The 13,591-nt window shown below is 45.9% G+C and overlaps 1 protein-coding gene across 1 annotated transcript in view; it reads left to right on the forward strand.

Moving 5' to 3' along the window:
* ATP12A (ATPase H+/K+ transporting non-gastric alpha2 subunit) overlaps nt 1-13,591 on the forward strand; it is a 152,197-nt gene that overhangs the window by 124,399 nt on the left and 14,207 nt on the right. The window contains exons 8-19 of the mRNA XM_045978493.1: nt 521-660; nt 977-1,159; nt 1,214-1,736; nt 2,014-2,169; nt 5,633-5,692; nt 8,334-8,537; nt 9,342-9,455; nt 10,412-10,546; nt 10,678-10,795; nt 11,024-11,292; nt 11,940-12,138; nt 12,301-12,410. Of these exons, the coding sequence (XP_045834449.1) occupies nt 521-660; nt 977-1,159; nt 1,214-1,736; nt 2,014-2,169; nt 5,633-5,692; nt 8,334-8,537; nt 9,342-9,455; nt 10,412-10,546; nt 10,678-10,795; nt 11,024-11,292; nt 11,940-12,138; nt 12,301-12,410 (2,211 nt within the window). The remainder of the gene's footprint in view (nt 1-520; nt 661-976; nt 1,160-1,213; nt 1,737-2,013; nt 2,170-5,632; nt 5,693-8,333; nt 8,538-9,341; nt 9,456-10,411; nt 10,547-10,677; nt 10,796-11,023; nt 11,293-11,939; nt 12,139-12,300; nt 12,411-13,591) is intronic.

Here is a 13,591-nt window from a genome sequence, read left to right on the forward strand (position 1 = left end):
AGAGAGAGCACAAGTAGGCAGAGAGACAGGCAGAGAGAGAGGAGGAAGCAGGCTCCCTGCTGAGCAGAGATCCCGATGCGGGACTCGATCCGAGGACCCTGAGATCGTGACCTGAGCTAAAGGCAGCGGCTTAACCCACTGAGCCACCCAGGCGCCCCTGTCCCTTATCATTTAATTAAGGAGTAACACATTGGTGTTGTCCAACCCCACAGTGGGGGTGTGTGTGTGTGTGTGGTGGGGGAGGGGGGCGCGGGGCGGGGTGGGGGAGGATCGTCTAACTTCAAATTCTCTCATTCTGGAAAGAAAAGAAGAAAGGAAGGGTGGAAGAAGGAAGGCAAGAAGAAAGGAAAGAAGGCGTTTATAGCCTTGGCAGGAGGAGATGTCCATCCCGTTTAGGGGATGAGCGTGTTTACCCGACCCCAGCCTACAGCTTTAGTTCTGCCCAGGAGGCAGCCTCATTTCGGAGTCCTCTGACCGCACAGTTTCTCCCATGTCTCCTCTCCACTCTCTCCCTCCACAGCTGTTTCAGAACTCCGATTTTCATCAGATCCTGCACGGTAATTCAGCTACTCCTCGGAGCTCTCTCAGTAATTCCCAAATTCACTCTGACACCACACCGGCCTGTGGAGATCCATTCTCCTTGGAAATCCACCTAATAAGGTGGCCTTTCATAGTCACGACACCCTAGAGAGCAGCTGGGCTAGAAGCAGCAATTCTTCCGCTCTGTTTAGGTATTTTTACGAATTCCTTTATTAGCAAGAAAAACAAAATTTTTTTTACGATTTTACTTGTTTATTTGACAGAGAGAGAGGAGGAAGCAGGCTCCCCGCTAAGCAGAGAGCCCGATGCGGGGCTCGATCCCAGGACCCTGACATCATGACCTGAGCCGAAGGCAGCGGCTTAATCCACTGAGCCACCCAGGCGCCCCATTAGCAAGAAAATTTTAAAAGCAAAGTGGGTGAGGGTCGCACCAAAGAGGGTATGAGGGCGTGCGGGCGTCGGAGGCGCTGCCCCTGGTACCCCACGCCCCTGGCCGAGGTCCGCGTCCCGCCCGGCTCCCTGGATGGAGCCGGGCCGCGGGGTTCCGCGCCCGGGTCCGCGCCTGCAGGACTCCCGCCTCCCGCGGCGTCCTGAGGCCGGGCAAGCTGCTCGCAGGCAGGTACGTGGGCGGGGCAGGCGGCATTTAAGGCGGACACCGCCTCCCCCGCGGCAGCGGCTGGCGTCCGGCCGCAGGAGGTGCGCGTGGGTCTCTCGCCACCGCCGCCCGACGGGACGCCCGCCCTGCGCGCGCCGCCACCGCCGGAGCCCGGACCCCAAGCCCGACCGCCGGCGGCGCCACCACCTTCGCCATGACTAAGGTGCGTGCAGGCCCCCGGCGCCGGCCCGAGACCCGTCTAGAGGGGGTGGAAGACGAGGGGAAAGAGGAAGGACTGGCCATCTTTATTCTGCGCTCCTGCCCGCTGCACGGCTCCTCTCCATGCCCGGAGCTGACCGGGGGGAAGACCCAAATCCATATGCTCAGGGAAGGGACCCCAGGGGTCCTTGGACGTCTCCGATGTGGCGGGTGTCGCCAGGCTGGGGGTTACACGGCTGCGCTGCGGTCTGTAAAGCCCGCCCTGCCCAGGACTGAGATTCAGTGGGCATCGCCCCACCCGAGAAGCGGGACACAGGCCGGTGTGCCCTGTTGGGAGCAAGTTACTAGGGAGATCCTGGGGGCTGGAGGGGTCTTATCTCGAGTTGGAGGAAGTAACTTCCCACCCTGAGTCACCCTGAGGAGATGCCGGCAGGGCTTTGCCATCTATCCTCTACACTGGAGAAGAAAGGAGAGAAAGGGCCTGGGAGTTTGAAGGTGCGGGAGAGAGAAACTCTCCACACCGTGCGCCTTACTCTCTCTAAAGGAGAGAGTGAAGGGGGCTCCCGTCCCTGTAGGTCCCTGACCCACAAAGAGAAGCGCTCGACACCTCTTCAGAAAACCCATCTTGGACCAATATTGTATTTCTGCTTTACTTTCAGAAAACACTAGAAATTTACTCTGTGGAGCTCAGTGGAACCAAAGACATCGAACAAACAGACAAGGCGAATGGCAAGGAGAAGTACAGAGGCTTGAAGAACTGCTTCGAACCCAGAAAGAATCACCATAAGGAGGAGCTTAGGAAAGAACTGGATCTGGTCAGTTGATTTGGTCCTTAAGCCAAAGGGGTCCACTGAGTTCTGCCCTTTCCCCTTGAGAACATGCCCCTATAGCCTACTTCTTAACAAAAGAAGGATCAGTTTCAAGGATTTGAAAATCTGCCTGAGATTTGTTTCCTTGTTTAAAATAAATGGTGTGATAATATCTGCCCTGGGGGTCAGGGCTTCTGCAGGATTCCTGCATTCTGGTGGTAGGCACTCCCAGCTAGAACTCTGAGGGAAGCGCCTTTGATTCCAGTCCCCACAGGCACAGCCCAGACCGCCCTCCTTCCTGGCTGCTTCATTGAGATAGCTGTAACCAACTGCCAGTTTTTAAGCTGATAAGGTAAAACTACCGGAGCTGGAACCCTGAAGGAGGAAAACAAAACTACTAACCTTGCTAGGTTTTTTATTACGTATGCCCCATGAAATAGAATAATTTCACTGGTAAAAGTATATTGCGCTTGGATTCAGAGAACCCTGGGCTCAGTTAAGTTCCACTTAAGCGATTGGTAACAGGGAGCAAACTACCTAGCTTTCGTAAAGCTCCATTTTCTTAATGTAAAATGGGAAAGAAACAATTTGCATGGGTGAGGGGAAAAAGTGAGAAAAGAGTAAGAATATTTTTAATTTATGCAATTCATAATTAAGTTATTATTTATAATCAGTAATTTTGTAATTTATGGAAGCGCAATGTTATTCCTGCGAAGGAAGAACTTTGGAGTTGTTAAAGCTGGCCACCATGGGCAAGATCTGCCTCAGAATTGAAATGTGACAGGTTACGTGTCAGGAATGTCAAGGGGGAAACTCCTACAGCAAGCCTGAAGTTTTACTAGATTGTTCCTTCAGTTCATCGCAGACTTGAAAACTTACTGTTGGCGCCAACAGTAGTGGTGTGAGTTGATGTGGGCCAGAAAGCCCATTGTTACATTTTCAGGTATTTGGCAAGTTGGTCGACATTGGGTTAGCATCTTTGAACTTGGTTATAGTGAAAAATCAGTAAATACAAGTCAGAGTTTTTTATTTATTATTCCTGGAGAGCTTGTTAAACATTTAGCAACACACCACTAGGTATTTGCCCATGCATGTTTTGACAGACATTTAAGAACACAGCCCTGAAATTGGACTCACCTGAATTCAGATCCCAGTTTGATTGACATTCACTTCCTATTTTGAAAAATAGGAATTAAAAAAAAAAAAAGTGCCTACCTGTTGGAGTTGTTAAAAAGGTTAAATGAAATAAAGAAGGAGAAAGTCTTAGCACAGCACCAGATAATAGTCATTCTTATTTCCTATGTGTCTCTAGCATTCAGGATTGAAGACATATGTAGTCTTCCATAAAATTGCCACTTATAACATGAATATATATCCATTCTATCGTATGCCTGTTTATTATGAAGAGAATCTCCCTTCTTTGAGCATTTTGTGAAGATGTATAATATAGAAAGATAATTTTTGTAGTGTTAACTAGTATTCCCCTGCTTCCAGGCCGAGAGAGGAAAATCTTTCCTTCTTATTTCCCAACATTCTCACAAGAATCTTATAATTTAATCTGTGACCATGTACTGGGATGCCCTCTGGCACATTAGATCCTTGACAAGAACGAAAGTATCCCTGGCTGCCAAATGAACAGGCGGGCAATGACCTGACAGAAGTCAGAGACACAGGATGATGCCCTGAGCTATTCTAGTGCTGGCCAGCAGAGTGCGCCACAGGCACCCACCCTGCCTCCCTCATGTGCTCGTCCCCAAAGCCAAGACTAAAGAAGGAAATATTCTGCCTTATTCTGCCTCACTGTACAGGCCCCTTAAACTATGAGATACATCCATGCAATCAGTGGCTCTAATCACCTGTTACTTGTATCTGCCCAGAATTTGGCACACAGTTTTGTAAACTGTGTCTTAGTCCTTTGAATCCTCAGCAATATCTTTCAATCAATATTGGTACAATGACTAAAAGAATAAAGCAAAATCTAGCGGAGGAAAGGACAAAATAATTTTTTAATTGGAAAATCCAATCTCTCTTTTTTTTTAAAGATTTTATTTATTCATTTGACAGAGATCACAAGTAGGCAGAGAGGCAGGCAGAGAGAGGAAGGGAAGCGGGCTCCCTGCTGAGCAGAGAGCCCAATGCAGGGCTCCATCCCAGGACCCTGGGATCATGACCTGAGCCGAAGGCAGAGGCTATAACCCACTGAGCCACCCAGGTGCCCCAGAAAATCCAATCTCTTAACAGGTAACCTTTTTTTCCATATACTTAAGAAAAGAGATAATTCTAGTATCCATCACAGTATAAATCTTTGTTTCAGATGATCAAAACTTAAAAGAATCTGGGCGCCTGGGTGGCTCAGTGGGTTAAGCCGCTGCCTTCAGCTCAGGTCATGATCCCAGGGTCCTGGGATTGAGTCCCGCATCGGGCTCTCTGCTCAGCAGGGAGCCTGCTTCCTCCTCTTGCTCTCTGCCTGCCTCTTTGCCTACTTATGATCTCTGTCTGTCAAATAAATAAATAAAATCTTAAAAAAAAAACAAAACTTAAAAGAATCCTGAGTGCTAGGTTGTCTAGGTGGGCTTAAGAAGGCTTACTTGCCCCTAGGTTTTCTGAGACAGGAAAAGGCTTCTAATCCTGTAGCCCAGTGGCTCTCAAGGGACAGGATAGGAGGAATTTGCCCCCCCATGAGACATTTAGTGAGGTCTGGAGACATTTCTGTTATCACTACTCCAGGGAAGGTGTGCTAGTAGGTGACATATAGTGGATGGAAGTCCCCCCCCCCCCAAATAGTTATTGGCCTAAATGTCAGTAATGCCAAAGTTGAAAAACTCTGTTTTAGTTTAATGATTCTATAACAAAATTAGCAAGTGTGGGTCATACTGGTGTTTATTTGGCAGATTTAAATCTGTAGGGCTTCTCTACCAAATAAACTCTGAGTCCCAAGTACTTGATTAAGAAAAGGCTTGCTGCTTCTACCAGAGACTACCTGCCCAATGAGGACTCCATGGGTAAGGAGTTATCAGATGGGTCTGCTCTGGTTTGGTATTGCTCGTCACTAATTGCTCAACTAATCCCAGAACTCAGGTACTGAACTAAGTACCCAGATTACCAGTACTCGGACAGCAGACAGGTATGCTAGGACTTGCATGTGCTGAAGATCAGACTGAGATGACATACTTTGTTCATAAAAACTAAAGACAGTTAATATGTGGTAAAGGACAAACTAAGTCTGAACTCAAGGGATAGCCAGAAAATCCCCTGGCCAGTGAATCAGAAGGCAAGCCTCTCCTGTATCCAGACTCTCTTTTCCCTCAATGCAATAACCACCTGGCACAGAGAGTTTTCTCATTCTCTCCCTCACTCCCTGGCTCCTCCTATCATCAGCACTTCTCAGTTTTCATGGGCTGGTCAAAGCTTAGGGTTTGAGTATTTTGGGATTATTAATGCACTCTCTTCTTCCTTTCATGGACTTCAGGATGACCACAAACTCAGCATTAAGGAACTGGAAAAGAAATATGGTACAAACATCATTACAGTAAGTCATCAAGGGATTAGGGGTTGGGAAGAAAAGCCCTGGGACTATGCAAAGGACTGTACTTTAAAGCCGTGTGCTTAAGGTGTATGGAAAAGTAGACGGCATCTTTAGGTTGAAGCAGCAACTTTAGGAATACCAGTCACGCACACGCCCAGCATGTAAAAGAGGGCTAGTTAACTTCAAGAGCTGGCGTGCCTGAACCAAAGCCCAGAGTCAAGCCCCTCTGCTGAGCTGGACTCCTGGCTATAAACATTTCTTTTGATTATAACTGCAGGAAAGCTGTGGTATCCCCAGAAAGGCTCGGACACTTCCTTATGGTCATGGTCAGAGGTTGCTTTTAATCCCCATGTCCAGGAAGTTTAAGGTCTTATCAAAGAATGGGGAAAAACAGTGTTAAAAAGCAACCATCCAGAGTGACAGGCTTACAGCCCTGCTTGTCCACCTCTTCCTCTGAGAAGGAACAATGACTCCAGGACAGACTGGTATCCTCTCAGGTGTCTGGCAAATTCCCCCACCACAGAAGGACTGCTTCCTTGTGTGAATTCAGACTCAAATTAGATGTCAAAAGTTTTGGTGTCTTGACATCAGGAGATTTGAATACATCTGTTCAAGTCAACAAAAAGCCCCACTATGTGCAGTACACAAGACCAGCAGTGAGAGGGCCAAAGAGGGATAGGTGATCCCAGTCTTAAGGACTGAGCAGTTCAGCAGGGGAGGCAGGTATATAAGAGAGTGATACTCTCTTATATACATCCAGTCTGTTCAACTTAGATGGTAAAGAGAAGTCTAAATGGTGTGCTGAGTGAGTGGCAGATTCTGACCAGAGGAACCAGAATGGGCTCCCTGGATGGTGCAGTGTTTGAATCAGGACATAGCAGGAAGATTTGGGTTTAAGTTAGTAGACTACCCAGGAGACCAGGGAGAACAGAGTATATCTGGAGAGCAATCTGGAGTTTCTGGGAGCTAATGTGTTTGGAAAGGGGAGAGAATGGGGTAGAAAATGAGACCGTGGAGAGGCAGTTTGGGTGAAACCATTAAGCACTTCCATGTTAAACTAAGGAATAAGGGCTTTATTAGTTACACACAATTTCTAAACAAGGAAGTGATTTAAATAAGATTGGCTTTCAAAAGGGAATTCTGGTAGAAGATATATACAGATACAGGTAGGTAGGTGGATAAACTTTTTTTTTTTTTAAGTGGGAGATGGAAGGTTCTAGAAGAATGAGACAATAACCCAGGAATATAAAATGAGGAACTGAAACGAGGCAGCAGCAGTAAGATGGGAAGGGAAGGGGACAGATTCCAGAGACTTTTCAGAGAAATAGCAGGTAGGACTTTGTTTCCCTGGGGTATTTGAACAAATCCCTGATCCCAGTTACCAAGGTAGAGAAGCAGAAGGAGGAGGAGATTTGGTCAGGTGGTCAAGAGAGCCATGGCAAGACATGGGGCTGAGAGAGTAGAGAAAAAGTAGGAAGGAGACAGTGATGACAGAGATGAGTTTTATTCTGACTACAAGTCAATGACTTCAAATCCAGTTATTCAGCAAATATTTGAGCCTCTATTATAGAACAATCAGGACACCGTATAAAGGACACAAAAATTAACAAGGATAGTGTCTTTTTTTTTTCTTTTTTTTTTTTTAAGATTTTATTTATTTGTCAGAGAGGGAGAGAGAGCACAAACAGGGGGACCGGCAGGCAGGGGAGAGGCAGGCTCCTCACTGAGCAAGGAGCCCAATGCTAGACTCTGTCCCAGGATCTTGGGATCATGACCTGAGCTAAAAGCAGCCGCTTAACCAACTGAGCCACCCAGGCGCCCCATGGATAGTCTTTAAGCTGTCCTTTAAGTAGCTTACAGCATGATTAGGAAGAAAAAGTAATGACAGTACTTTCTCCTTAAAGGAGAGTTTGTGGGGGAAAAAAAAACCTTATGAGTCACAATACAGGATTTAAGAGGGGTGGAGGGCCCTCTGTACACCTGTGGAAGGCTTACCAGGGAGGGCTTCTGGCAAGAAGTGACTACACATGTGGGCTTGAGTTTGGTAGAATTTATAACTCTTAAGGTGAGCAAGAACTTAGAACTTGGGGTGGATATAGAGAAAAGCAGAAAGACACCAGACTTAAGGATGAAAAATTAGCCAGTGCAATATGTAGAAGTTCAGAAAAGAGAATATTTTGTGGATAGTTACCACATTGCCCTTAACTTTAGTGATTAGCTTTTGTATTTCAAATCCTCCTTAGCCATGTTACTCTTGTCTCTGGATAAGTCTCCAAGAAACTGAAAGACCTTAGCAAAGTGTAATATGGTGGCTCTGGAGCCCATTTACTAGCCGGGTGACTTAACCTCCGTGTGCCTCAAATTCCACATCTGTAAAATGAGGATAATAATTGCACCTTCTTCAGCGGGTTATTGTGAAGGGTAAATAAGCAAATATACAGAGTACGTTGCCAGGCTGATATTAAGCATTAATATTAAATATTCTTTTTTAAAACAGTGAGAGTTTGGGAAGGGGAGGCATCATCCACTTTTCACAGGCCCTTCTTGGGCATGGTAACTCCTACCCACAACCTGCAGAAGAATGACATCCATCTGAGGGAAGAGAAATGTCTAATTCCTATTTGTTTTTGTCTGGCTTTCTCAGGGTCTCTCCAGCACCCAAGCTGCTGAACTCCTGGCTCGGAATGGACCCAATGCCCTCACTCCTCCCAAGGAAACACCAGAGATCATCAAGTTCCTTAAGCAGATGGTTGGGGGGTTCTCCATTCTTCTGTGGATAGGAGCCATCCTGTGCTGGATTGCTTATGGGATCCAGTATTCCATGAATACATCCGCATCCCTGGACAATGTAAGGGAAGGTCTCCTTCCGGGTTTGCTAAACTAGTAATGGAAAAACAACTCTAAAGTAAGGGCATTAGTGGGCAGAGCAGTGGGCTGCAGTCAGGAGTCCACACTGATACATCACTGTGCAGGTTTGGGAAAATCAGTAATTTTGCCAGCTGTAAAATACAAATTATAGCTGACTTTCTGCTGTCTCAGAGGCAGCATGAACATGAATTTTAAAGAGAGAGAGAGAGAGAGAGACACACACACACACACACACTGTAAGTTCCTAAGGGGGGGGGGGGGGGAGATCTACATCCATGTGAAATATTTTGGGTCTCTCTCTCCTCAAAGCTAATTGTATCCCTCTAACATGGGGAGCATCTATGCCTGCCATAACAACACCAAAACCAAAACACTGAATTGGCCTGCATGATGCTAAGAGAAAGAAGTCAGATGCAAAAGGTCACAAACTGTATGACCCCACTGATAGGAAATGTCCAGAATAGGCACATCCTAGAGACAGAAAGCAGATCATAGGTGGCGAAGGCTGGGTGTGGCAGTGGGGAATGACTGCCACTGGGCAGTAGTGGTCTTATTGGGATGATGGCTATGTCCTAAAATTGGATTGTGGTGATTGTTGCAAAATTGTGTAAATTCATCAAAAATCATTGAATTATACACTTTAAACAGGTAAATTTTGTGACCTGTAAATGACACCAGGATACCACTGCCATGTCTCTCACCTTTGCAAGGAGAGCTCTAGCTCTAGGACCTGGCTCATTCCTGAAGCCTGTTTTTCTGATTGATGCTGCTTCTTCTTACCCAGGTATACTTGGGCTGCGTGCTTGCCTTGGTCGTTATTTTAACAGGGATCTTCGCCTACTACCAAGAGGCAAAAAGCACGAACATCATGGCCACCTTCAATAAGATGATCCCGCAGGTGAGTGGCAGCCATCCCTCCCTGGTCTCCATGTGACTTCAGATGAGGAAGCATCAGATGAGGAGAGTGGAGCCTCTGAGGCAGAGGGTCAGCACTCTACCCTTTGCTGTCTGAGAAGTCTTGGGCAGTCTTTCTGAAGCCCCATTTTCGCACAGAGTTTTGAGATCATCAGGGAAGTAAGATACAGGAAAGCGCTTAGTCAAGAGCAAAATAAGACAGAAACATCAGTCATCACATGTCTTCTATTACTGTTCTTGAGCTTTGGTGAACTGTTCAAACAAAAGGAATTCAGGAGCTTCTAAGACCGAGTTGTAGAAGTTCAGGAGTATTCCCCGGTAGCCAAGGAGGTGAACCATTTCTGCACCCATTTTGGAGTCTCTGCAGGTTGCCCCAAACTGCTCTTGGTAAGGGAGGCCCCCTGCTCCTGTCTTCCCACAGGACCCCATGTTAGGAGTCCTCTAGGGAGATCGCACACCACTGTCAGCACAGTGGGAAAACCACACTGCCCCTGGCCCACAGAGCTGCCAGCTAGAGAAAGTTCTGCATGGACTCGTCCATGCTAAGAAGTGGGAGATCTGCCTTCTACCCCGTTCAAGTCTTCCTGATGCAACCAAGAGTATTAAATCCTTTGGCTCAGCCATTACGGTCCTTCCCAGACATCCTAGCCAAGATCATTCATCCTTAATTGTCCCTCTCTGTCATGCTTGGGCTGGTAGTTTGTTATATCTGCTCACAGCAGCATTTTCTGTTTCCAAGAATATGTCTAAGAGTTCCTCCTCAAGAAAAGATAGTTCTTAATGTCTTCATGCCCCAAGCAAAAGTTTTTTGTTGCATTTTTGCTATCCTGACAGCTGTGCCTTCCAGTGCCTCCATTCTGGAGAAGTGGAGAGAGGTGGATGGAGGAGAGTTGACATCATTCTAGGATCTGAAGTATCTGTCTCTGTTTTCTTTTGCAGCAAGCTCTTGTCATTCGAGACTCAGAGAAGAAGACAATCCCGGCAGAGCAGCTAGTGGTGGGGGACATAGTGGAGATTAGAGGAGGAGACCGGATCCCTGCAGACGTCAGGTTGTTGTCTGTTCAGGGCTGTAAGGTAAGCACCAGAGGGCACCCCAAAGATCACACTGATAACTAGTTGCCATTCTGTTGTCTTTCTAGATCTCAATGTTACTGGGGCAGGGAACAAGATGCCCAGTCTTGAACTTTTTTCAAAATTTCTTCTAGGTAGATAACTCATCTCTCACTGGAGAATCTGAACCCCAGCCCCGTTCCTCTGAGTTTACCCACGATAGTCCCCTGGAAACAAAGAACATTGCTTTCTATTCTACAACTTGTCTGGAAGGTAAGTCTGGCTGGTTCCCACGACTGCATGCCCCGCCCATATAACCTCTCCCCTACAGGCTTTATGCTCTTGTCTCTACCATATCTTACATGGAACTGAAGAGCCCAGAGAACTTTGTAATGTTGTGTGCTAATTGATCATGTAAACCAGCAAAGAGAGGACTGTAAGCAGGCTGTGGTTCCCTCGTAGTTGAGGATCCCCAGAATAAAATGTCTACTTCACCTGTAGGCACAGCGACTGGCATGGTCATCAGCACGGGTGACCGCACCATCATTGGTCAGATCGCCTCACTGGCTTCAGGAGTCGGAAATGAGAAGACACCCATTGCCATTGAGATCCAGCACTTTGTTCATATTGTGGCAGGAGTGGCCGTCTCCATTGGCATCCTTTTCTTCATCATCGCAGTGTCCCTGAAGTATCAGGTCCTGGACTCCATCATCTTCCTCATTGGCATCATTGTGGCCAATGTGCCCGAGGGTCTCCTGGCCACTGTCACTGTGAGTCCATGCTGCTAAGTGGCCTGTCCCCTGACCCTATTAACACACGGCATTCTGCTGTGCAGGGTGTGTGCCCACCATACACTGCGAGTCTCCTCCATCTTCAGAGTGACACACCCTGTAAGGGGACACCATGGGACATTCTGAATAGATTGTTTCTTAGACAAATGGAATTGTGATATTTTTAACATTTTTAACACTATCCTAGAAAACTTTATATTTTCGTTTTTAGGAGCACTATCTGCAAATTGCATATTATCTTTCTCCTTAAGAGCTAGATAAGATTAAAAAAAAAAAAAGATCTAGATAAGACAGAGGCAAACCACCACTTACAGATTTTCAGGAAGCCTGACACCTTCCCTACATTTTCACATTTCTTGAAAAGAAAAAAGACTCTTTGGCAATTTCTACAACTGAGGAACTTAAGCACATTGTTTACGTCCTACATTTAATAAAAGGAATATGGCGTACACATAGGACTTCATGTGGTTTATCAGCTACTTGGTCAGCTTTGCCACATCTGTAACAATACCTCCGTCCTGAAACCAGTTTGCTCCAGTTGCTTCCATGTTACAGAGATTGAGTTCGAAATGATGATTTTTCTCCAAACTTCTTCCTCTCAATCTCTCTCTCTCTCTCCTGTCTAGGTGACTCTGTCGCTGACAGCGAAACGGATGGCCAAGAAGAACTGCCTGGTGAAGAACCTGGAAGCAGTGGAGACCCTCGGCTCCACCTCTATCATTTGCTCAGACAAGACTGGGACTCTGACCCAGAACAGGATGACCGTGGCCCATCTGTGGTTCGACAATCAGATCTTCATAGCTGACACCAGTGAAGACCATTCAAGTAAGTCTTCTGGAACATTCAGTGTGGCCTGAAGCTGCGGACTCCAGCAGAGGGGGCTGAACAGAACACGGCAGCATCAGTGCGCAGACTCAGAGAATTGGTTGGTTGAATAGTACGGATATTAGGTCCAGCACCCACAGCATCCACTGTTCTATTTTCCAGACCAAGTCTTTGATCAAAGCTCTGGAACCTGGGCCTCCTTATCAAAGATAATAACATTGTGTAACAGAGCTGAGTTCAGTCCAGGACAAGAAAATGTCCCCATCATGAAGGTAAAGCTTCAGTATCACTCAGTCTTAAATCACAGCCCGTTTGAAGTCATTTTCTCTGTTTTGATTTGGCACTTGATTTAAATCTCTCCCACTGAGTAAAGTCTGTACTAGTAATAGCAAGTCTGACTCACAAGACCTGCAGAAAATTTTCTTTACCCTAATTTGCTTTGAGAAATCAGAGATGTATGAATGTCCTCAGAACATTGATTTAGGTCTATTGAAAATTCTCATTCCTGAAAATGAATGTACCTTTAAGTTACTTTCCTTTACAAACTAAGTAGATATAATCAAAGTTTCTTTATTACATAAATGCCATTCTCTGAAGTTTAAAATATAATTGGAAGGAAATAGAAGGATTGACCTTAGAACATATTCCTCCTGGCAGCAGATGCAATGCTAAAGGGCCCTGGACTGTTAGAATATACAAAGACAGACTTCTCTTCTTTCTCTCCCTTCCTCCTCCCCTTCTTCTCTCCTCTCCCCCTCCCCTTTCCTTCTGAGTCAGCCACTGAGTCTATCTTCTCCTGGATTTTCTATTTGCCATCTGTTTCTTCACTGACTCTTCCTTTTTCTTAGACTTTTTGTTTGGTTGGTTTTCTTTCTTTGTCAGCTCATCAGTTCTCTTCCTGGCCCATGATTTCTCTGTCCGTAGCTTTCAAATCCTTATCTCCAATTCTGATTTTTCACCCAGACTCCATAGATCTCCAGTTAGCTGTGTGTTTCCACTTGAAAGTTTTGCCATGTTAGGCTTTCAACAATTTATACATGCCACCTTCCACTTGCACCCCGCCTGGTTCTAAATTATTATTTTGTCCCTTTTCTATTTTTCTGTGGCATAACCATTTTAAGTTACTATCCAGTCCAAAACTTTTGGAAGTCATCTTTAACTTTCTTCATTCCTAATATCTAGTGAATCACCAGGTCCTATGATTCTTGCTTCAAATAAATATATAATTTTACTTTTCTGTTATTGCCAGTACTTCACCTCTAATTAATTATACCAACCTCTTGATTGGCCTTCATGATTGCAGTTTATCCCTCCCCCCAGTCTTCCTTGCATACCAGGAATTTTCCTTAAATACTTCTTTAGATGGACCGCTTCACTTCACTTTGCTCAAAAACTTTCCATGCATCTGTTTTCTGCAGCTTGAGCTTTGGACCTTGCCTGACTTTCAAGGCCC

Source organism: Meles meles, chromosome 14 (assembly GCF_922984935.1).
Source record: "Meles meles chromosome 14, mMelMel3.1 paternal haplotype, whole genome shotgun sequence".
Lineage (NCBI taxonomy): Eukaryota > Metazoa > Chordata > Mammalia > Carnivora > Mustelidae > Meles > Meles meles.